At 43.4% G+C, this 25962-nt stretch overlaps 1 protein-coding gene across 3 annotated transcripts in view; it reads right to left on the bottom strand.

The window, feature by feature from the left end:
• HECW1 (HECT, C2 and WW domain containing E3 ubiquitin protein ligase 1) overlaps positions 1–25962 on the bottom strand; it is a 480815-nt gene that overhangs the window by 331657 nt on the left and 123196 nt on the right. For all 3 annotated transcript variants that reach the window (XM_088476052.1, XM_088476051.1, XM_088476053.1), the window contains one exon: positions 11184–11508. In XM_088476052.1, the coding sequence (XP_088332178.1) occupies positions 11184–11508 (325 nt within the window). The remainder of the gene's footprint in view (positions 1–11183; positions 11509–25962) is intronic.

Raw genomic sequence — 25962 nt, 5'->3', positions numbered from 1 at the left:
GGCCATTACAACAGGAAACGTTCTGGATCAAAGACCTTGGTGGGGTCCTGGATGAGGAAGACTGGACAAAAATATGGGAGAATGCTGCCACAAACTCAATCTGTGCTAAAATAAACTTTATGCCACTGGTATTATGTTAATTTGTGCCTCAACTGTCTCATAGATGGCACTATTCTTCACCCCTGGTGGCAATGCCCTAAAAACCTCTTCTTTTTGATGATACCTGTGAAACCATAACGTAGGAGTCCTAAGGCGAGCTCAGGGAGAATAAAAACCTCCCATGGAGCATAACGGCAACTTGGTGCTTGCGGGTTTAAATGTTGACATCCTATTTTCTCCCAAATACTTCCTTTCCCATTTGAATATTCACAACCACCACTACTCAACACCAAAATAAACTGGTAAGACACATTCTGTCTCTTGCCACCTGTCAAATTGTGGCATATTATTATTATTATTATCTATATAATAAGTGTGAAAGCGTGTCTGTCTGTTTTTTGTCCTTTATGCACGGCCAGAGTTTTGGACCTAGCTCCACCAAATTTGGTATGATGGCTTAGGGCCTGATTCAGACCCGGTCGCGAGCGGGTCGATGTTTGGCCACTGCGCATGCGCACGCCGGAGCCGGCTCCGACGGTCGCATGCTCGAGACCCAGCTAGCGACGGGTGGTCCGTCGCTACTGGTCTCGAACCAAAGCGGGGCAGCTGTCGATTTTGATGGACAGCTTGCCCCGTTTTGGAGACGGGTAGGGGGGGTGGCTGGCCAAACGGAGGCGTTCCCGAATGAACGCCTGCCGTTTGGGGGCGGCCCCACTGACATCATGAGTGATGTCAGTGGGTGAGCTTCCGGCTCTAATAGAGCCAAAATCTTACTGGGGCTTGCGGGAACGAGACCCTACCACAAGGGTCTCCTCGCAAGCCCCGATGGTCGCGATGGCTAAGCGAGCGGCCAGGAGGCTGCACAAAAAAAAACCGCCCTGATTCAGAGCTAGCGCTCTTTCAGAGCGTCCGGTTCTGAATCAGGCCCTTAGTTTGACCAGGATTAAATTTTTGCCTAGGTTTGAACTTCATCAGTGCCAAACACGATCACACAATCCCTAAATATAAGGACACTCTTACATTACACAGGTACCAAGGCTGGCTCCAGTGAAAATTGGCAGTCTGCCAAAAACCTGTGTCAAGGCTACAAATGTATCATTTTACTCTCACAGGCTGAGCAAACTTTATGACTCATGCAAGTTCATATTAAATCCAAAGTTAGATCTGTTTAAAGTGACCATATATATTAGTCAGCCCTCAGTGTTTGCATGCAAGGGCATAACTAGAACTTTGGGGGACACATGGCAAGATCTTAAAGGACCCCCCATAGAGGTAAAAACACATACATTTGCTCCCACACAGAACCCATTCATGTTATGCCAAACAGACCCTATTCCAGTTATGCCACACAGTAGTACCCCTCATACACATTATGCCATGCAGTAGTAGTGCCCCTTATACATTATGCCACACAGTAATGCCCCTGACACTACACAGTAATGCCCTTTACAGCTTATGCCACAGTAGTAGTGCCCCATATAACAAATTATTCCACACGATAGTAGTACCCCTTACACATTATGCCACATAGTAATGCCCCTTACACATTATGCCCATTTGGTGTCGGAATGCCAGATAATTACAACAGGTGCACTGGCAGGCAGCGGCAGACATAGACAGACAGCGTCGGCGCAATTTGAACCTTGCGCCGGACGCAAGTTCATCAGAGCTTGCAGACCAGAGACGCCACTGCTGATTGACTTACGTTCCGCAAGCTCTGATTGCCTCGCGATCGGCTACGCTGTTTCGCCATGTCTGTCTGCTGGTGCGCTAACTGTAATTAGCTGACGGGCCTGCACCAAATCAACACCGCGGATAGCCAGGTTCCCCTCTGCAGCCCTGACTGGACCGGCCTACCTTGTGTGCATGACTGGGTGCAGGGGGAGCAGTGGGCCACAGCACCAAAGCAGCCACATCTCTTGCACCCACGGTAGTTGCGCCCCTGTTTGCATGCATGTTAACAAACAGTGGGGTCCTTTTACGATCAATGAAATTGGGATATAGTCGAGGACAATATAAACAAATAAAGGCTGCAGGTGTACTTCAGGGTTCAGTCTTTAACCTGGGCAATGTCGGGCATCCCAGCTAGTTATTAATATGTACTTATATAGCGCCAACATTTTGGAAATTTCTCCTTTCTCCTATAATTTATACAATCAAATCTTGATCCTTAATTGAATCTTGAAAGCTTTAATCTCCCATACTCTCTCATCTATTCTAAACTCATCTGGATTTCTTCTCCTTCCTTCCCCATTCTCCCTGCGGTGCCACTTTACTCTCCCTCCTTATTTTGTTACAAAAACTACTTTAGTTCTCTGACATTGTCACTTACTCTGCATGCAGATGCTTTCTGTATTTTGTGACACATTGCTTGAACTGTTAGTAATATTTTTTATCACTGAAAATTTAATTAAAATAGTTTTGAAAAAAACATCCGTTATTTTGTTTTAATTAAAAATAAAAATCCATTGTAATCAGCAGATATAATATCTCTTTTATTGTATGAATAACGGTATAAAGAAAACTCATTTTAAAGTATGATCACCAAATGACATACTACTGTACATGCATGATCATTAAGGAAAACACCTATCAATTAAAGTGCTAAATTCACAATCAGTGAAACAGGAAAGTAGTTATTAATGCTAAATAATCATTTATTTGCTCCAGCCCTCAAGCACCGACAATTGATTAGGCTGCGGACAGGCATATAAGCATCTGTCAGCCACAACTATAACTATGCAATTGATTAGGCTACGGACAGGCATATAAGCATCTGTCAGCCACAATTATAACTATGCAATCAAGCGTTACTGTATTCAGGGCCTGATTCAGAGATGGACACAGTGCCGATGTTTACGCAGTTCAGCGATTATCGGTGATCTGCAAATGTGACTTCACCACACTGCATATGCATCAAGTTTAATTACTATTGTCACTCGCAGTGAGGATTTATTTGCAAAGTGATTGACAGACAGGGACCATTTGTGGGTGGCAACAATTGGGAGGCACTCAAAAGCAGGCGTGTCGTGACTGTTTTCATGATGTGCCTTATACCCCTTTTACACCAACCGAATAACCCGGGTTATTGCCGGGTCGACCCGGGTCGATGCTCTGTGTGAACGGCTCCCAGAAAAATTTCCCGGGTTGATTTACCCGGGAATCTTACTCGGGTTGAGAGCAGGGTTGAACATGGGTTGTTTCCGTGTCATGTGGCAGTGTGAACGGGTGCTACCCGGATTATTTTACCCGGCTACATTCTGCTATTAGCTGATTGGAGCTTCTGGGGCACTGGCAGATGATGTCATTGTGCTATTATAAGGTAGTCCAGGTCATCTGACCTAAGGGTGATAATTTTATCACCACTGATTTACCATATATTTTCTGCAATATTTCACCTGACTTCACATTATTTAAGATATTATAATTAGCTTCATGTTTTGTGTGTTTTTTTGTATCGTCTATATGTATTAGTGTGTGTTCACTCCCTGTCTTGTACGTATATATCAGTACTGTTTCTGCCCCTTGGCAGTTTAATAATTTTTGGGTCTGAGTAGGCCTATACCTGCACATGTTATTTTAATATATAATAATTAATAAAAGTTACTTTTTATGGAACTGTGATAGTTATAATCTACAAGAGTGCCCCTAAAAAGAGAGTTTTCTTTCTTCTTTATGTCTAGATGATGTCATTTGTCAGGGCCCTGCAGAGAGATACACACGCAGCCATTACTTGCCTGCCTAACCTCCTGCACACAGCCTGAACCACAGCCTGACCAACTCCCACAAAACGCAGGCTGATACACAGACTGCCACAGTCAGAACTGCAGCCTGCACCACAGCCTGACCAGCTGCTACAAACGCAGGCTGATACACAGCCGTAACAGCAGCCTGACCCACAGCCTGTTGCTACAGCAGCATGTGTGCTGCATCGAACTGGACCGATGCCGATATTCGAGAGCTACTGCTCATCAGGGCGGAGGAAGAAATTAAACGCCAGATGACCGGCACAGTGAAAGATGCAGTAGTGTACCACAATATAGCCCAGATGCTGGAGTCCCGAGGGACAAAAGTAGCAAGTGGTCAATAAATTGAAGGCCTTGCGTAAGCAGTTCACTAAAGTGCACGATCATAACCGCAACAAAAGTGGTGCAGGCCGCAAGGAATGGGTGCATTACCAATTGTGCTACAGCGCTTTTGGAAATACAGCGCTTTCAAACCCCATAGCACTGTCCTCCTCAATTGCGCCATCCTGCTCCAGCCAGCAGGAGGATAGTCAAGAGGTACCGGCTACACAGGTTACCCTGCCGTCCTCGCAAAGCAGACCAACATCACAGCTCCTACTGACCGATGAGCCTGGAGAAAGTAGTGGGATGGATTCATCTGTGAATGCTGACAGTATCGCTTCCACCATAGATGAGGTAGTTGAGACAAGCTCAGAGACTGCGCCCCCTAAAAAGACCCCTCCGCTACGCGCTAATAGTAAGTATTTTAAAACATAAAAACACCCACATTACACACACACACACACACACACATACACTACATTCACTTAAATCCAAATGGTAACTGTTGCAGAGTGCTGCTAGCGTGCAGGTAGATAGAAGGCCACAAGCACAAGTACGCAAACACCACTGCAATCTTTACGTCGGCTCAGTGCATATTATATTTTTGTTTTTGTTTTTCCCCTTTGCAGTCTACAATGTGCCACCCAGAAAGAAGAAGCTCAACAGGTCGGAGCAAGCGGCTAGAGCGATGACTTCTGTGATCGTGGAGCATCTCCGTGAATTGGATGCCGATATTCAGAGGCAGGAGGATGCTAGATTGGATCGGTTTCTAGAGTCCGAAAGGCAAATGCAGCAGTCATTTATGATTGGATATGCAAGAGAGACAGATGTCTTTTTTTGAGCGCACATTTTTTCGTGGCTATCCAAACCAAACACAGGCATTACCACAGGCCCCAGTGTACCCAAACACAGATTTGGGCAGTGCAATATGGGGCCCAATTATTACAACCCTAGCACTAACCCTAACACAACACAAACAAACCAAGAGTCACCACAGTATACAGTGTATAGGCAATTGCCTTAAACATGGCCATTTAAAATAATTTATCGTTGTACCAACCGGTACATGTTCTATTTTAGTTTTTTTTATGTTGTGTGGCTAAAATTATAATGTTTATTGTGTGAAGGCACTTTTCATTTTTTTATAACTTTTATAGTATATTGTTTTCCCCGCACGGATCGGCACTTTTCTTTTATACTGGGCATACGATGTTTGACATATGTTTTATACTTTTTTTATACTTTTTCAACAATCTGAGAATGTGTTAAAACTGTTCTATTAAAAAACACAATATATGCACATGGTTAAAGTGAAAAAAAAAACCTTTAAAACCAAATAAACCAAAAACATGTTTGGAATATGAAATTTTGCCTTTTTATTTTAAATCAATTGGAAAAGCAGGGATTACCCGGGTTCAGTGTGAACGGGGCAAACCCGGGAATAACCCGGGTCGAGTTGCAGTGTGAACGGGGTCTGAAGCCGAGTTCGACCCGGGATTGACCAGTGTTCAAATTCCAGGGACGGACCCGGGATTTTGGTGTAAAAGGGGTATTAGCCTGCAACTGCTATCCTGTACGCAGTAAAAATTGCTCTGTCCTCTCAGCTACAGCACCCATTATGAGTAACCATAGCGTTACTCAAATCCGATAACCTACTGATCTGTGACCAGAGCTGCATCTTTGCATGCAGCCATTTGGATTTGTGAAGCTGCCGGTGGACATCGAAGTGTGGGTTTGTGCATTTATGCCAGGCAACAGACATACTTCCAGCTCAGCATCAGCCTCATATATCAGTTGTGTAAATGTTACATCTACATACTATTTACCCACTCACTGAGTATAAATGCAGATAAAGGTTATCGGACGTGTCTTTTGCGACTGGATTAGTATTTTTGTAGCAAAGGAGCTGGTATAAAGTCACAGATTAAGCATAATGATGCATGACACTCATATAAACCCTGTCTATTGCCTGTTTCACCTGGGTTGTGTACTTTTTCCTCTATTTTGCCACTTTTTCCTCCTTTGTGCTACTTTTTCCTCAATTTTGCATCAGGGCATAGCTCAGCGATGGACGCAATGCTGAAGGTTATGCAGTTGAGCGACTATCAGTGATCTGCGCATGCGTCTGAGTCACACTAATCTAGTCATTCTAAATCTATCGGTCAAAGCCTCTGATGATCAGCAGCTGTTTAGTAAATATATGCCTGAATGTATGAAATGCATAGAAATATAGGCACAAACCAACCTTGTTTTCTTTAGGTACTGTAATATATTCATAGCAATAAAGTAATAATGACTAGAGTGGAAAAATAAACTCTGGAAACATGGATATTAACAGGGCCGGTGCTAGACTTCTAGGGACCCTAGGCAAAACTTCGGCATGCGCCCCGCCCCCCCTGTACTCATTTAGCCCCTCAGGAGAAAATTACTTTGCACAGGTGGAGTGGCGGATAAGTTTTGTGTTAAAAAAAAATCTTATATATATATATATATATATATATATAAAACACAAAACTTATCCGCCAATCCACCTGTGCGACGTCATTTTCACCTGAGGGGTTAAATGAGTACGAAGAGGGGGGTGCAGGCAGAAGTATGTATATATATACACACACACACATATATATATATATATATACACACACAATAAATATGTGTTCTACTGTAAATTTAAAGGTTTGTAACGCCAAGAACCATCTCGTTATTCTCGCATTGCTGTCTTTGTTTTCTGACATCCACTTCAGAGGGGCATGGTCAATGATCAATCTGAACTTCCTTCCCACCAAGTAGTACCTGAGAGTTTCTAACGCCCATTTTATGGCCAATGCCTATTTCTCGACTGTAGTTTCTCTCATGTACATTTAATTTCCGGCTTAAGAAAAAAATCGGGTGTTCTTCACCCTCTTTGCTTTGGGACAGGATCGCTCCTATGCCTACATCTGACACATCAGTTTGTACAACAACTCTCTGTCAAAATCAGGGAACATCAGAACTGGTTGGGTACAGAACGCTATTTTTAACTCCTGGAAAGCCTTCTCTGCTTCAGGACTCCATTCCACCATGACTTTCTGTTTGCCTTTGGTAAGGTCAGTCAGTGGAACTGCAATGGTGGCAAAATTGGGTATAAACCTCCTATAATACCCAGTGATCCCTAAAAAGGCTCTCACCTGCTTCTTATTCAGAGGTTGTGACCAGTTTTGTATTGCCTCAATCTTATTGAGCTGTGGCTTTATCAAACCTCTGCCAATGGTGTACCCAAGATACTTTACTTCTTCCATCCCTAGACAACACTTTTTTGGGTTGGCTGTCAAACCTGCCTTATAGATGGAGTCCAACACTGCTTGTACTCTGGGCAGGTGAGACTGCAATCAGGACTATGAATGACCACATCATCCAGATAAGCAGCAGCATACTGTCTATGAGGCCTTAGAATCCTATCCATCATTCCTTGAAAGGTAGCAGGTGCCCCATGTAGCCCAAAGGGCAACATCTTGTATTGAAACAACCCCTCCGGTGCAGAAAAAGCTGTCTTTTCTTTGGTGTTCTCAGTTAACGGCACTTGCCAATACCCTTTGGTTAAGTCAAGAGTAGTTAAATATCTGGCTGTCCCCAGCCTTTCAATTAGTTCATCCACCCTAGGCATAGGGTAGGCATCGAATTTTGACACACTGTTCAATTTCCGGAAGTCATTGCAGAATCGCACACTCCCGCCGGGTTTTGGAATGAGCACAATGGGACTTGACCACTCACTATGCGATTCTTCAATTACACCCAACTCTAAAATTTTTTTAATTTCCTTCGACACTGATACTCTTTGGGCTTCTGGTAACCTATAGGGCTTTAGGTTAACCTTAACCCCTGTGTCAGTGATAATGTCATGTTTAATGACCGTGGTTTTCCCTGGTATTTCAGAGAACAGCACCCTATTTCTGACCAGAAATTCCTTAACTTCCTGCTGTTGACTGGCTGACAGGGTTTTTGCCACTGTCACTTCGGGTACCACGGGCCCTGGGTTTACTGGAGGGGCTCGGATGGCTGACAGTGCTGCTCTATCCTTCCAGGGTTTTATAAGATTTACATGGTATATCTGTTCTGGCTTTCTTTTCCCCGGCTGGCAAACTTTATAATTGACCGGCTCCACTTTTTCTAAGATTTCAAAGGGTCCTTGCCATTTAGCCAAAAGTTTACTTTCTACTGTGGGAACCAACACCAACACTCTGTCCCCAGGAGCAAAGCTGCGTAAGCGATCATTGCAGTTGTACACCCTCTGCTGTGCCTGTTGGGCCTGTTCCAAGTGCTCTCTTACTATCGGCACCACAGCAGCTATTCTATCTTGCATTTGGGAAACATGCTCAATAACTGTTTTATACGGACTGGACTGCCCCTCCCATGTCTCTTTGGCAATGTCAAGTAATCCCCTTGAATGTCTCCAGACAGGAACGGTGCCACAAGACTTGCCCACTGTTCCTTGGGCCAACTCTCCCTTTCTGCAGTCCTATCAAAGGCCGTAATATACGCCTCCATGTCATCACTCGGGTCCATTGTCTGCAAAAATTGACTGGCGCGTATGTAGCGAGCGTGGGTTGGAGAGTCAGTGGAAGCATCTCCAGTCCACGCTACTAGGTGTTGTACCACCTCTTTTATGGCCTAGCTGTTCTCCGCTAAGGCCTGGCGGGTTTCCTCGATGGTAATTTGTTGTTGCCTCTGTGCTGCCTCCAAGGTTAATAGCTGCACCTGGGTGGATTCCTGCAGAGCTCTGGTAGCTTCTTGCTGAGCGGTCATAGCCTGAAGCAAGGCCTTTACAATGTCCTCCATGGTGCCCTTAGGGGTAGGCTGGAAGCAGAACCAGGTCTCTCGGAGCATCTGCTAACGCCACCTTCACGGATTCCACAATTCATGCCTGTCCCTTTAAATTTTAAAGGACAAATTTTTCCTTGCTGCAACTTCAGTGTATGCTTGCCTGCATTCTCCACCAATTGTGACAAGGTCGGGGTAGGGGGTCCATCTCCTGGGGTAGACGGACACCACCTTACACACAGCAGCCAGGAAATAGCACTCCAGTTGTGGGTTTCGTACAAGCTGGTTGACGCCAGTTTTTATTGTGCAATATCAAGAATCAAAGAAACAAAACACAAAATAAACCCTAGCCCGTCTGGGCACTAACTAGACATCAAGTTCCCTTACTAACAGAACACTAAATAAATCTCCGTCCACAGTACCTTCTGGTTTGTAGCCAGCAGTGTCTCAGAGTAAGCTAGCCTGCAAGCCTGCTCTCCCTGGTATGAGACACTCAGCCCTAACTAGACCCAGCATATATTAGACACTTCCAGGTGCAAGCCCTGATGAGCCTGCTACAAGGCTGAAAGGCCCAAGACCTGGAGTGGCCTGTGGATGGAGCCCTACCTCTCCTCGCATACACACTCCCAGGACCCATTCCGGCTTTTCACAGAAGCCGACATTACTAGTCTGCTTTTCTAACAGACTTCTCCGGGTGGTTTTAAAAGACATAAGACAGGAATCTGGGACAAATATAGAAGCCATTCCACACTTCCACAGTGCTTCTATCACAATATATGTACACACACAGTATCACGGGCGTAACTAGAACTTTTTGGGACATACACAATGCCCACAGTAGTAGTTCCCCTAAAACACTAAATGCACACTGTAATGGTGCCCCTTATGCAGTGCCCCCAGTAGTAATAATGCCCCCTGTAGTAATGCCCCTGGTAACAATGCATCTAAAAGTAATGCCCCCAGTAGCAATGCCCCTGCAGTGCCCTCAGTAGTAAGGGCCGCTGTAGTACCCCTAGTTGTAATGCCCTTGTAGTGCCCCCAGTAGTAATGCTCCCTGCAGTGCCCCAGTAGTAATGCCCCTTGAAGTGTCCCCTGTAGTAAGGGCCCCTGTAGTGCCCCCAGTTGTAGTGCTCCCAATAGTGCCCCCAGTAGTAAGGCCCCTGTAGTGCCCCCATATGATGCCCCCAGTAGTAAGGCTGCTGTAGTGCCCCCATATGATGCCTCCAGTAGTAAGGCCCCTGTAGTGCCCCCAGTAGTAAGGCCCCTGTTGTGCCCCCAATAGTAAGGCCCCTGTAGTGCCCCCAATAGTAAGGCCCCTGTAGTGGCCCAGTAGTAAGGCCCCTGTAATGCCCTCTGTAGTGCCCCCAGTAGTAGCCCCCCCCCCCCCGCGCACACACATACACACACACAAAAGAAAAAAACAATACTTACCTTAAACCCCGCTCCAGTGCCTGCTGCCCTCCGTCCCCGGCGCCCGCTCCTCGAAACTATGGGAGTGACATCATGATGTCACTCCCATAGTGCACTGCGGGACCCGAAAGCCGAAGCTCAGGAGTGAGCTCTGTCCTCCGGCTGCTGCTAGTGCCGGGGGTGGGTGGGGAGAGTGGAGAGAAGGAGCCGAGCACCCGCTGGTAACACAATCTCAGTGGGCACCCGGCAAATGGGGAGTGCGATTGGAGGGCCGGGCGGACTAGTAAGCGCCCTCTAGTAGTCGGCGCCTCTTGGAAGCTGCATAAGCTTGTCTAGTGGAAGCGCCGGCCCTGGATATTAATTATCATAGTGACATAATACATTTCCTTTACATATTACCATCATAATTGTTTAACTATATGGCGTCACAGTTTCCGCACTGCCTTACATCCAAACGTACAAGAATGCAATAAATAATAAATAAAAACAGCTAGGGTAATATCAATATAACATTAAAACAGAAATAGAATGTAATGCATGAGCACAATTAAACATATCAACAGGTGCACAAAAGCAATTAGATAAAATAGTAAAAAAGTTCAGCAGTTACATAACAATGATGTGCAACTCAAAACTAATTAAATAGATATATAAGTGGAAACTATGACACCCCAGTTTTATAAGCAAACTTAAAGCTTTAGATTGGTATAAAAAGCTATATTGTATTAATAGTTATACTTTGTTTACAAAGACAATGCAGCTTTTATTTGTGTAACTCATAGCATGAATATACATGAATAAAACACTTACCAATTAGGTACATGCCAATCCAATCTCCAGCGTCCACCTCCTCCTTTATATCCCAATATATAACAAGGTCCTGGGAGTGTCCTATTGCGTAGTAGGAGCTACTGACCATCAGAGTTGACCGACTATCTGAAGTGACTAGGTCAGTGTCACTTGTGGACCGTGGTATGGTTACTCCTTCATGTGGACTATTCCTGATGTCCATATTATGAAACTGATCAGGATTGTAGCTGTACCTCAACGGTTCTTTACACCGGCGCCTGTTTTGAGAATTCCTCGATGGCGAAGCCATGGCAGCCAGGCCGAGGAACCTGTTTTGGTACAAATTCTGAAATGAAATGAAATACAAATTTAGGCAACTTACACACCATTCATAAGAAAGAACAATATGGAGTTTATCTGATAAATATATAAACACATGGTGAATGTAATATTGATAATGTGTTTAGCCACATTATCAATTTACTGAGTTTTTTTAATAAGTTCAAAAGTATGGCTCCCATGCATAATAATAGTAAAGTCCTGGAAAAGCTGGCACACATGGGTGCTCTACCAATACGGCACATCTGTACAAAAGACTAACATATTATTACCACTTCATCACTGAGTCTCACGTCATCACCTATTGCCATTTTATCACATAGTCCCATTTCATCACTGGGTTCCGGACTATAGACAGACAGTAATTAGTTAGACAATGTCTAGATAGACACCAGATGTTAGACAGTTAATAGTTAGACAAGGATAAACTTTTGACACAGACAAAAGTCAGACACACTAAAGTTAGACATGTAAAAAGTTCCACAGGTACAAAAGATCGATAGGGTCAAAAGTTTGCCGTGAAAAAGATCAACACAAAAATGGTCGACACATTTTTTATTTATTTTTTTATGATTATGGTTAGGTTTAGGGTTAGGCACTTACTGGATAGTTAGGGTTAGGCACTTACCCCCACGGTTAGGGTTAGGCACTTACTCAGACGGTTAGCGTTAGGCACCAGGAGGGAGGGTTAGGGTTAGGCACCAAGGGAAGGGTTAGGGTGAACTTTTGACCTTGTCGACCTTTTGTACCTGTCGAACTTTTTACATGTCTAACTTTAATGTGTCTGACTTTTGTCTGCCTCGAACTTTTATCCTTGTCTAACTATTAACTGTCTAACATCTGGTGTCTATCTAGACATTGTCTAACTAATTACTGCCTATCTCTTATACCACACCCTAGTCACACCTCATCACTAGTGACACCTGTCATCACTAGTCACACACCTCATCACTAGTCACACCTCTCGTCACTAGTTACACCTCTCATCCCTAGTCACACTTCTCATCACTAGTTACACTTCATCACTAGTCATACTTCCCATCACTAGTCACACCTCTCATCCCTAGTCACACCTCATCACTAGTCACACACCTCATCAGTAGTCTCTAATCACTAGTCACACCTCATCACTAGTCACACCTCATCACTAGTCACACACCTCATCAGTAGTCTCTCATCACTAGTCACACCTCATCACTAGTCATACTTCCCATCACTAGTCAAACCTCTCATCCCTAGTCACACCGCATCACTAGTCAAACACCTCATCAGTAGTCTCTCATCACTAGTCACACCTCATCACTAGTCACTCCTCTCAACACTGGTTACACCTCTCATCACTAGTCACACTTCTCATCACTACTCACACACCTCATCACTAGTTACACCTCACCACAAGTCACACTTCTCATCACTAGTCACACCACAACACTACTCACTCCTCTCATCACTAGTCACCTCATCACTACTCACTTCTCTCATCACTAGTCACCTCATCACTACTCACTCCTCTCATCACTAGTCACACCTCATCACTAGTCACACAGCTCAACACTAGTCACACCTCATCACTACTCGCTCCTCTGATCACTAGTCACATCTCATCACTACTCACTCCTCTCGTCACTACTCACTCCTCTCATCACTAGTCACACAGCTCATCACTAGTCCAGTAGATACAATGTAGCAGTTGACACCATAGACTTCTCTCCATTGAAGTCTATGGGGGAAACAGGCTTACCGCACACAGCCAATCAGCGAGCTGCTCCGACGGAGATGCCAGCTGATTGGATGGCGGCTCCTTCAATGACGGGGCACACGCGTGCCCCGGTCATTCACACAGAGTAAAGGTATGTGGAAACACACACATACCTTTACTCAGTCCGGCTTGGATTCGGGAGCACCCATCGTTTTGTTTTAACCCCATGGATGCCTACTTATAGAAGAGGACGTGAACTACGCATAGGTGAAGTGAGTATGGATTTTTTTATAGGTACACCTACAGATTACTTCAGATACTAGGTAAGTATGCGTGATAGTGAGTTTGAGTGTGTATGTTATAATAAAGTTTTACTTTCACGGTGCATGTTGTGTTTTTTTTCATATTACTTTGGTTGTGGAACTACAAGTACCAGCGGGCCCGTAATACCCCGCATACTGGTATTTGTGGTTCTCCAAATACCAGCATACGGGGGAGGCTTGCTGGTACGTGTAGTTCCACAACTAGAGACAATATTTAACCATTTATTTTACACTACACACTAACACTATCAACCGCTATCAGCCTAGGACAGGGGTGCCCTGAAGAGGGGGACCCCTTTGTTGGAGGGGTCCCCAACTCCCTGGCCTGGGCTGACTGCTGCGGGTGGGGGGCCCGGTGAAAGGGCTCCCTTGGCTGTGGCATCAGTCCCCTGCTAGAAAGGGTCTGAAGCTGGTTTTAAAAATAGGTGGAAACTCATGCCATTTTTTTTCTACCTATATTTAAAACCAGGTCTGACCCTGCTGCTGGTTCTTAAATTACGGTGGAACCCTATTCATTTTGTCCCCTAAAATTTTTAGGAACCAGGACTGGCTAGCAAGTCCGGGGCTGGTTAGGCTTTTGGGGGTGGGGACCCTACGTAATTTTTTTAAAACAGAAAACACTTTATATTAAGTATACAGGCAGAAACATACACAAATCACACTGATCTGTGTATGTTTCTGCCAAACTCGCAGCTCAGGAGGTGGTCTATTTGAAATTTCTATTTCACAGTGAGTTTGCTGCAATCTCACCCGTGATTGGAAACTCGATTCTTAGTCAATTTGCCAGTTGCTTCTTTTTCATGTACTTCCTATTTTGGCTGATGGTGTGTTTTTTCGAGTTTGCAATCTCACATGAGTTTTAACAGTGAAAACACAGAACTCACTTCCAAACTCACTCAAGTTTGTCTTTAGTAAATTTGCGAGATGAAAAACATGCCTAAACTCACATGAGTTTGCCAACTCACACAAACTCGAAGCTTAGTAAATTTACCCCCAAGTCTGTACTGCATACAGCTCTGAACCAGGCCCTTTGTCATTATTAGTCCCAAATTGTCTAGATTATAGGAACGAGCTAACTCACCCCTTCCCATAAAGATTTAAGGCATGTCCTGTCAAGGCTTGTTTCCACTATGACAGGAGAATCTTATGCATGTGGCTCTTCCCAGTTATAATGGGAACTGAACTAGCCTATCTAACCAGAGGCTGGTTTCCAATAAAGTAAGGGTACTACACACTTGTCGGCCTACCTGTTTTTAGTGGAAACCAACCCCAGGCTATATACAGTACTGCTGGTGAAGGATTTTAGTGGAAAAATGCAACCTAATTTCTACAGTACATCCTGTATGTATTAAAGGTTATATAGATTCTATACAAGCAGCTTGGTTTACAGTTGACCATCAATGGCTCCGCCACTGATGTTCCCTGGTTTTGAACCATCGGCCAGAAACAAATGATGGTTTGTTAGTTATGTGCACAGTCAGCGTCCAAGCATGCAGAAACAGTAGCTGTGATTCACCATCAGACTCAGCCATCGATATTTCAACATTGGCAGCTGGCCATCGATGGTGAAACCATTCCCAATCGGCATCAGACCATTGATGGTTGCTAAACTAAACTGCAGTTTGAGCTTTGCCAGTTTTAGGTGCAGTCCAACTTATTGTATAACTATTGTATGCAAGAGCACTCCGATTTCTTGTGTTCTTTTTTCATAACTTCAATAAAGTAGTGTGTCAGAGATAGGCGACAAATTGTTCAATGAACTGCATAAAAACAGAATTTTCAGAATGGTGTCACGTTGCAGGCGCATTACACAATCCAACTAGTATCAAAATGTCCATATTTGGTTCAACAACCAGTTTTCAACTCACCGGCACAACATGTACGGATTAAGTTGTACATACCTCATAAATCTAATTCAGTGAAAAGTTTATCTGAACAAAGCCTTTCCAACAATTCTGAGTTAGCTGGGAGAGAACTATGGAATCGATTCAGACTCGGACGCTAAGCTGCGCTCTCTTGCAGCCAAAAGGCGCCGGGTATGCAAATTCCGCAATCGCACTGTCTGGGGTAAGGACGCTCTCTATGGCCCGTATTCAATTTGAGGAGAAAAGTCCAGTCTTTTCGCCTGCTGGACTTTTCGCCTCCTTCACCTGTTTTCCAGGCGGAAAAGTATCGCGCGCGTGCCCGATTATCCCTGCATTCAATTCCTATGGACGCGAAAACAGGACCCGGCGAAACTTGAAGCGGTGAAAAAACCTGTCAATTTTCGGGAAATCATCCTTGGCCCCCCCTAAAGATGTCTAGACATGAGGGATCACTATGGGTACCCCCGTTTTTACCTGCTGAAGGGAAGTCAGGTTTTTAATAAATGCATAAATGCGCCTGTGAAGCAGTGATGAAGAATAGCATTTAGGATTTTTTGGGGGGAAAATAACTATGCCCATAAAATTTGGGGTACATGAAAATGGGTACAAGCATATGTTTAAGTCCCTAAAATTATTTAAAAAAATTATTCAAAAATGCACCTGCCGCTACTACGCACAATGAAGAAAACACCTGTCGCATACTTTGGAACCCCTCTGGAATGTATTTCGCTACTTTAGGATTTGGCTCCCCACTTTTTTTTTTAACCCCAAAATTCAAGTACAAAAACACAGTCTCATGGTGATTCGGTTCAATTACTAGTTTCATTAATAACCACACTAGATTTTAACATTGAACCATCTACTGATTCTATTAGTATGTTTTTCTCCTCAAAATGTTATTTTATTTTTCTTAGCAAACACACGGTCCATGAATTTGCCATTTACCCCAGAATCTATCATGACTGAAGTGAAATCCACTGTGAACCGATACGAAATTGAATTGGAAATGAAAAGTGTCAATTATTATGGCTTTATTGTATTCACAGGCAGCTAAAAAAAGACAAGGGATAACTCCATTCAGTTGCTGTGGTGTATCAGAATTCATAGACTCCGCATGGGAAAAGTCAACCTTTGGAAAAGTGTCTTATAAAGTTTTCTGGGAAATTTGATACACAATGTTCATAGTAAAAACAAAAGTTCTATTGACGTCAAAGAGACTTTGTTTATCAAACTCATTAGTTAATTGAACCTCAGAATCTTCAAATTCATTTGAAGTTTTAGGTTCCTGATACTTGGGTAAGTCCAGGTGGAGGCTCAAGTTCAGTAGGCACATCTTTGATGGTATTAGACAGTCTTTTACGGTAAACAGACAACTGCACATCAGGATTCCATGTAGTGTCAAGAAGCCACTTTCAAAAATCTGCAGTATATTTTACTACTGAGTGTCTCACATGCCACAGTTTCAATAATGCCTTTTGAGCAGTATAATTTGGATCATCAAAGGTTGGTCTCACTGTTTTAAGAAATTTCTTAAAGCTGGGTACACACTGGCCCTGATTCAGAGCTGCTGGCATCCAGCGTATGCAAATTTTTCAAAGTGACGACATGGGAAGCGATCGCTCGCCAAGGCATAAGCACGCCCACTTTAGCTGTGCGAGCGATCGCTCTGTGTATGCAGACACCCATAAGCGTATGTTGAGACGCCCACTAGTGCACGTCATCTCCATGAAGTGTATTTAAACATTGGTACATCGAGCATGATCGGTATTGAACACAGCACTTGTGGTTGCCTTACCCTGCCGTAAGCACTGCGAGGTCTTCAGTGTAAAAAACAAGCATGTGACGTGTACTATGACGCTGTCTGTTAATTATGCATGCCTTAAAAACAGCGTTGAAACACCCAGGCACACCTGCGTTCGCACCTCCATACCCCCGTTATTAGTGTCGTGCCCCTGTTACCTCCCACAAACAGCCTTTCCTGTCACTCACTTCACTGGGCTGTCTTTGCTGGGCAAGCGAGCGGGCTACGATCGCACAGAGTAGTTCGCGCATACGCAAACCATCGGGCTACTTGCGAGCGCACAGCGTTAGCGAGCCGGTCTGAATGAGGTCCACTGTACGATATATCGTTCCGATGCGTATTGGAACAATATATCGCACACATTGTACAGTGTGCATGCCAGATCCATCATTCATTGCATCATCCCTTCTGCTTTTCTGCACACCAGATGGGACAATGCAATTACTGCTGTGGTGCAGCTTATAATGACACATCATGCCGCCATACGCTGGATTGTGCAGTGTGTACAGCGCACGTGATGTATAGTTACATCGCACCGTGGCTGGGTTGTACTATTGCATAGTGTGTGTACCCAATTTAAGAGTCTGTGATATTAGATTAGGGGTTTTGATATAAGGAGAGCCCCATTCAAAAGCAGTGTTATTTAAACAGGGAAAACATATTCTGTGGGCCTGATTCAGAGACGGACCAATGGCGATATTTACATAGATCAAGCAATTGTTTGTTATTGTGCATGCGTATAAGTCGCACTGCGCATGCGTTACGATTATTTAGCAATAACATACACACAGAGGATCCATTTGCAAACTGATTGACAGGCAGTGAGCATTTCGTTTGGGAGAGGTAACTGGGGGTAGTTAGGCAAACGCAGGTGCGTCTGACCGTTTAAACGCCTTTTTATGGGCGTGCATAAATAAGCCATTACTATTGCATTCGCAGCATGAGAGCTCTCTATGTGTCAGGACAGCTGCAGATTTCGTGTGTGGTTAAAATAGGAATTGTACAGTTTGAAATGCATGTGACACTGATTAATGAATCTGCTGAAATGTTGAGGGTCCTCTCATGACTAAGCTGGTGGGAAAGAGAGTGTAGCTTTAGATAGTGAACTTGCATGCAATTGTGCGATTGATTCTCCAATTCTTAAAAACAATTCTCATGTTGAAATATTCTAATTAAAAAACATTGAATACAATTACGTGTATCCTAGGGCTTCTGTATGAGGCCTGGATTTTCCTGTTTATACTGTAAATAAAGGGCTACGCAACTATCTTTATAGAGTGATAAAACCTGACTTACGCCACTATTATCAGTGGACTCCATTGAGAATCATGTTTATATACTGGTTTAATAAATGAAACCAGAAATCTCAAAATGTGAAATCCTGACCTTCTCAGAATGTCGACATTAGGTTTAGGCTGCGGGATGGGAAGGTTAGAGTGCGGAGCTAGAGGGTGGTTAGGGTTAGACTGTGGGGAGGGGTAGGGTTAGACAACAGGGCAGTATTCTGCCCAGGGACTTTTTGATGGGCTGCATTTTTCTTACACTGCCCGGTACCCAAAGCCGGCCAGACTTACATATAATGCATGGAGCCGTCCACTCCGAAAAGCACACAGCCCCTTCACCTCAACCGTGGCTGGCAGAGAATTTACAGCACACGTCTCAACAAGCAGGGGGAGGATAATGATGAAGGTTTGCTAATAACAGGCTACTCTCTCTGCACATTTCATCTAGGGTTTTGGTCCATGCTCCCCGTCACACCCCACCCCGGCTACCTCACAAATGACACCCGGCATTGAAACAGTTCTGGAGAGAACAATGTAAGGAGGGGGTTGGGGTTAAGGGTTGGGATTAGGGTTAGGGGGAAATACTCAACGTAACTTGTATTAGAAATAATACAACAATTAACCATAATATAAATATAATGGTAAGAAATCTTATTTTGGCTTCATAAGATTTTTAATTTGCTACATCACTTGTGACTTTTTATATATGAATAATTATGCAAGCTTACTCTTTAAAACAAGTCTTTGGGGGAATGGGGGAGCTAGGGATTGTGGAGAAAAAAAGATTACTATGTATGGCATGAAGAAAATAATCTCATTATGTGTGAATTACAAAGAGCTCAGATAAATTTATAGCTAGGCACTAGGACAAAAGTCTTTCCCTTGAGACAATTTATTCCATGCAGTGCACTTCCAGGCATCGAAGTTCTAGTCCACGATCACAGACCTCATACTACATATATCATAGTTGCCTCTGCAGCTGACAAAAATACCATCATAGCCTTTCAAATTGTCTGCACATCGCAGATAAAGGACTTAAAATATGCTTTCAAAATTCCATTTCATAGAGAATTACAAAAAAAAGAATTACATCTCATGATAGAGCACAGTGGAATAAATAATACTGATATAGATTTATTTTGGAAATCATTTCTTTGAGGACAAAAGTAAAACGGTGGTCTTAAGTGAACTAAAGAGAATTACTACTAGAGTACAAACATGTTCCGATGTTTATCATGTCAATCTAAATATTTTCACCATGGACCTACCTTACAGTAACATGTACATTATTTTTTTAGAATTAACATATACATTTCCCTACTATCTTAGACTTGCGGACCCTCAAGTCAGAGTAATCAGAACAGGGGCGTGCAAACGTAAATTGTGTACTCTCTGGAGATGCAACCTACTAAGACTTGGCAGCCTCCTGAGATACACTTTATACGGCTACTGGAGACTCAGATAAATGATGATAATGATGACACCAACAGCAATAGCCAGCGGCCTCTAATTGGCTCTGTTACATACTGATCCTCCAACTTATAATTCTTTATTTGTTAGTGGCTATATTATATCAAGTCTTGGCTGCCTATTTGGATTAGTTACTTGTTATTCCCATTTAAACAACGGCAGGAGAGAAAATTCCTGCTGGCTTTATAAAGCAGCAAAAGACAGATGTAGCGCCATTAGTATTACATTTTATATGGAAACTGCAACGTTATTAATACTAGTGTCAAGCTGCATTTCTACAGTCTTCTGGGGTGTAAGTCCACTGATGATGCATAAGTATTTTTGCTTTTTGAGTTAGTCATATTTTTAGTAACGTAGACTAAACATGCAAGTATGTTGTTTTTGCTACAAAAATTATAAAGGTATGTTATGGCCGCTAAATGTTTAAAATTCTAAAAGTATTTCAGAATAGGCCGTAGGGTATCTCGCTTCTATTTAAGTTGGTGCTGCTGGTTACTATTTCAATATACATATACTGTATATATTTTCTATATGTATACTTACTTTTGTTGGTAAGGACCAGGGCCCTCATTCAGACCCACTCGCAAGCGGGCGCACGTACGTTAGGCGTACGTACAAAAATATTTAAATTCAAGGGCTCGCTCGTATTTTCGATCGCATCTAAAAATCCTCCCCAAACTCAGACGACCCCTCCTCTAACGAGCGTGCGAAATAGCGAGCGTACATCCCCGAAATGGCTTGAAGGGAACGCACGCACAAGTATAAACCGGAAGTGGCCATGTCAGATGTCGATTACCTGCTCCTTTATTCTGCCTACCTCCATCAATCGTATCATGCCAATCAATGTATCAATTAGCTTAATTGTTGTTTTTTTTCAACACAATGCAAGAAACTTTACTCTTGTCCGTGTTTGTGTTTACCCGCAGAATACGTACGGCTTAAACATTCGCTTTTATTGCTCAAAAAACATGTTAGCCACAATGAAACAATTGTTCTATTGCTGTGGATCCCCGCATATTTCCGGGGGTTCATTTCTTTATTTAAATTTGCTTACGCATGTCACTGCATCAAGCCTATCATAACTCTCCAGAGATTTCTGGCCCTGTCGAACACATGACTCATACACTAACCAATAAAATTGCTCCTGTTAATTTCCAAGATACATTAGCCAATCAGAAATTTTTGGCACACTTTATCAAAAATGAATTTTAAGAAAAACACCATTGCCATCATGAGAGCCTCCGCATTCACCAGGCGCGAGCTGCTGGTGCTAACGGAGGTGATGGATCGGCGTATCACCAGCCAGCCTCCACCCATCACCAACTGGCAGAAGCGTTCCGCGTATGCGGAGGCACGGGCCCGCCTGCGCTCCTTCGGCTCACGCCGCAACATCGGCCAGCTGGAGCGCAGGTGGTCTGACCTGCAACGGCGAACGCCCCGCTTGCTGGCATGCTTTCGCATGCAGATAGTGGAAAGTAAGTGTTATGTATTGTGGTTTTCATGTTTGTCTTTGTGGGGCAAACTGCGTGTGCATGTTTTCATGTCTGTCCTATTTTTTCATTCTCATCATATCTGCGTGTGCATGTTTTTATGTCTGTCCTATTTATTCATTCTCCTCATATCTGCATGGCCATGTTTTCCCTCTATTTCTGATATATTCATTCTACTCATATTTGCATGTTTTTTGTTGGTGGTGGGTGATTTTAAAATGTTATTTGGCCAGGATTTGGCCAGAAACTAACCACAATTTGTTTGACATCTTTTAGGGGGACAGGCAAGACTACGCCGTCACCGTCCGGCCAGACGGCGGTCCCGCCCACTCTCACCCACCCCCAGCCAACACTCCACCCCAAATAATTCCCCTATTCCCCCCTCCTCCCAAGCCTTCCAAGACCCTCTCCCGGAACTGTCGGGCCTCCTTCCCCTCCGTCCCCCTTCCCCCTCTCCTCCAACCACCCCTCTTCCAATTACCCCCTCCCCGGAGTCCGTGATAACCCCGCCCCGTTCTTTGGGGAATGAAGGCTCCTCCGAGGATGAAGATGGAGGGACTTCGGGATCTGCCGTTTTGGCTACCGGTATGTTTTTCTTTCACGTTTTTTTTTAACCACAAACTGTTTGTATGTAATCATGTGTCGTTCCTTTATTCGTGATTTTTGGGTTGTTTTTTGGTGATTTAGCAGTTTGCCTTTACCTCTTCCTGCTGATTTCAACATACACATATCACACCTGTGGGTATTTCTACATAGGCCTTGTAATTTTTGCAGCACCCCTTTTATTTAAATTTTGGTTTTGGAGTGATTTCGTTGTGTTTTTGTTTTTTTAATGTGGATTCCCTATTGTTTGATTAATCCACACACTTTTCTCACCCACAGAGGAACAGAGGCGTCGGCAAGAGGTCGAAGATTGTGTGGCACACATGCGCCAAAATGTAATTGGGGTGCTTGTGGCCCTTGACCGGCTGTCTGGCATCCTTCGGCAGTAGTTTTTTTTTGTTTTTATCTTTTTCAAAATAAATTGTTTATTTCTAATATACGTTCTGCCTCATTCGTTTTTTTAAAACCAAAGATAGTTAACCCTGACATAAGTAGACTGTTCCTGCAAGGTTTTGCATTTTTTTTAAATTAGATTGGGTTTTGTATTTGTATGTAAAACACCCTCAAGAAACACATAACTAACAATGTCATTTCCCTTTTTGTGTGTAGTGTCAATTAGATATTTCTACATTTTACAGGTTCCTAGTTGGTGGGCAAGCTGCTTAGGCGAATCTTACAAAGCCAAATGATTGGACAGGCTTCCTTTTGGTGTGGGTTGGGAACCTGAAAACATATTTCATTTTTGCTCAACTGGCGTCAGTACTGGATTACCCCTTAGTCAAATGTAAGGTGTGTTAACCTGGTTAAACTTGCTGGTAACATCCAAAAAAAGGAAGAACATTTAACTCTCCAAACATTTATTCACAACATAACTGAGAAATCAAAGTGGTCACTCACACAAAAAACACACAGTGATAATCTCAAATACAACACATACCAATAAAAAAAACAAAAAACAAATCAAGAACTGGATGAGGAAGGACCATGCCAAAATGATTCCACAAACATGGCGTTGCGATATGGGTTCCAGAATATATTCCCAAAATGACCAGATCCAGGTTTGGTAAGGGTAGCATGAAGTAGTGAGCGTTGTAGTGCCAAAGATTATGTGAACAAACCGAAGATGGTGAAAAAAAGAAAACAAAATTAGATGTTCGCAAACAAACACAAACACATTAGGTTTAAACACTGTTTTGTTAAAACTTACCTAAAAAATCTGGCCACCACATCATCGCGTATGGCCCCCCCACATACTGACCTCCGACCAACCTCGGGGGGGCCATCCTCAGGTAAGGCATCCTCTGGCTGCATTGGGACACCACTCCTTATGGCGATGCTGTGAAATATCCCACACAGGACCACAATTTTCGACACCATATCCGGCAAATACATGAGCTCGCCACCAGAGCGGTGGAGGCATCTGAATCGGCCTTTTAAAAGGCCGATACAGCGCTCCACCACTTGTCTGGTGGCTGTAAGTGCGGAATTAAACGCACTTTGTGGGCCTGGTGTGGAAGCCAAATAAGGAGTGAGCAGCCAGGACATGCAAGGATATCCACTGTCTCCTATGGAAAATAATTGACAACATCAGGAACACTGTGTATCAAGCTTAACATTGTTATGTACTAAAGCTCTCCACTTACCCAGAAGCCACGCATCACCAGCTTGAAGGTTGGTTAATTTGTGCCATATCCCTGATTGCCGGATGACGAAGGAGTCATGTGCACTTCCGGGTAATTTAGCATTCAGGGACAGGATCTGGAGGGAGGCATCACATACCACCATTACATTCAGGGAGTGATAGTGTTTCCTGTTTCGAAATATGGCCTCCAGCCGCGCTGGAGGCTGAAGTGGTATGTGAGTACCATCCACAACCCCTATGATGTGTGGGAAGGCAGCTATTTGGTAAAAATTGGCCTTGGCCACACTAAGGGCACCCATATCCAAAGGCATTTGAATAAAATGATGGAGGTGCTTGAAAAGTGCCTCCATCACTGCCCTCAGGATCCGGGAAAAGGAGGATTGGGAGATGCCCGCCACTATTCCCACCGTTGTTTGAAACGATCCTGAGGCACAGAAATGTAACACCGCCATAAATTGCGTAAGTGGTGGTATTGCTGTTGGACTGTCAATTTGCCGCTCAAGATCACTTTCTATTAATGAGAGAGTGTCTATGATGATTTTGGGAGGTAGACGGTAGCGCCTTAAAACCTCATCATCGGGCATTCCAAAAAGGGTGACACGTGTTCGAAATATCTGGGGCCTTGCATGCCTACGATGCCTACGCCTGGGACGAGATTGAGGTTGGTCGGCTTCCGGGAGCATGGCCAGAACAATCCGCCCCAGATCAACCTGAAATTCAAAGATTTCAAAGTAAGGCTTTTGACCCACCCCAAAACTATATTAAAACAACTTAGCTTGATGATACCATCCATTGCTGCTTACATGCCGGGGTATTGTCATGATACGTCCAAACTGAAAATAAACACCAAAATTACTTGACACATTTCACTCTGTGCATTTTTGTTTATAAATTTTGTGCTAGACCAAAGTTAAAATATGCCAAACACCCATTTAGCAAAACAGCAAAACGACATTTAACACAGTACATCAAAATGGGTCGAAATGTTGGCACAAAAAGCGAAAGAGAAACCACCAAAAAGTTAGAATGATTATTAAGCTGTTAAAAATGCGCTAATTAGTTCGCTAATACAAGTCACAAGAGTAACTACTAAAAATGCGCTAATTAGTTCGCTAATACAAGTCACAAGAGTAACTGCTAAAAATGCGCTAATTAGTTCGCTAATACAAGTCACAAGAGTAACTACTAAAAATGCGCTAATTAGTTCGCTAATACAAGTCACAAGAGTAACTACTAAAAATGCGCTAATTAGTTCGCTAATACAAGTAACAAGAGTAACTACTAAAAATGCGCTAATTAGTTCGCTAATACAAGTCACAAGAGTAACTACTAAAAATGCGCTAATTAGTTTGCAAATACAAGATAAAAAATGGACTTACCAAGAGCAAATATATAAGACTCAAAATCAAAAGGTCTTTTGGGTCGAAAATAAACAAAATCTAAAAAAGAAGAAATTATGGATCCAAAAATTACAAAAAAAAAGAAACACAATGAAACAACAATTGAACAAAAGTTAGACTTCACAAAACTTACCAAATCAAGAAACGAGGTCCCAAAAATATAAACCAACAAAGATAACGGAAAAAAAAACGCAAATCTAACCAACAAACGAATCTCCAACCGCCAACTCCTTTCTACGCAATCAATCAACTCCAGCCAAGATAACCTCCAACAATCCAAAAACGCCACCTCGACTTGAGACACACCAAGCCATAAATAGTGTTTCGTTTCCCGCACAAATTAAGGAGGGATCATAGGGCCGCACAATCAATGATGCGGCCGCAAAATAAGGAGGACGCATGTATAAATACGTCACGAAAACACATTCAAATTCTGGTGTATTTCTTGTTTGGACCTCAGACATGGCGACAGACCAGGGAAAAAATGCCCAAGAGTCAGGCGGTAAGTCTTTCATGCATTTTGTATCAATGATTAATTTGAAACATAAGATTAGGCAAGTTGTGATTTTGTGAATTCTGTAAATTTGCACAAATAGGTGAGGAGGATGACATGGAAGAGGCTGCTGGGCCCAGTATTCCGGCCAAAGCGGCCAAAAAAAAAAGGCAGCCACATTTCACAAGAAAGGAGATGGAGGTCTTGATCCAGAAGTGTGTGGACATCCTGCCACAGGCAGACAGGAATATGAGTCTAAGCCAGAAGTGGAGAATGTGGGAAGAGGTAGCCGTTGCTGTCAATAGGGTGGGTGATTATGTCCGTCTAGCCCGGGACGTCAAACGGCGGTAAGTAAACCCTTGCCCCCCCTAAAAACAAACCCCATTTTAAAC

This window comes from Taudactylus pleione, unplaced genomic scaffold (genome assembly GCF_031769625.1).
Source record: "Taudactylus pleione unplaced genomic scaffold, aTauple2 ptg000181l, whole genome shotgun sequence".
NCBI lineage: Eukaryota > Metazoa > Chordata > Amphibia > Anura > Myobatrachidae > Taudactylus > Taudactylus pleione.
Note: the sequence above shows the minus strand (reverse complement) of the source record. Positions and strands in the feature narration are given on the sequence as shown.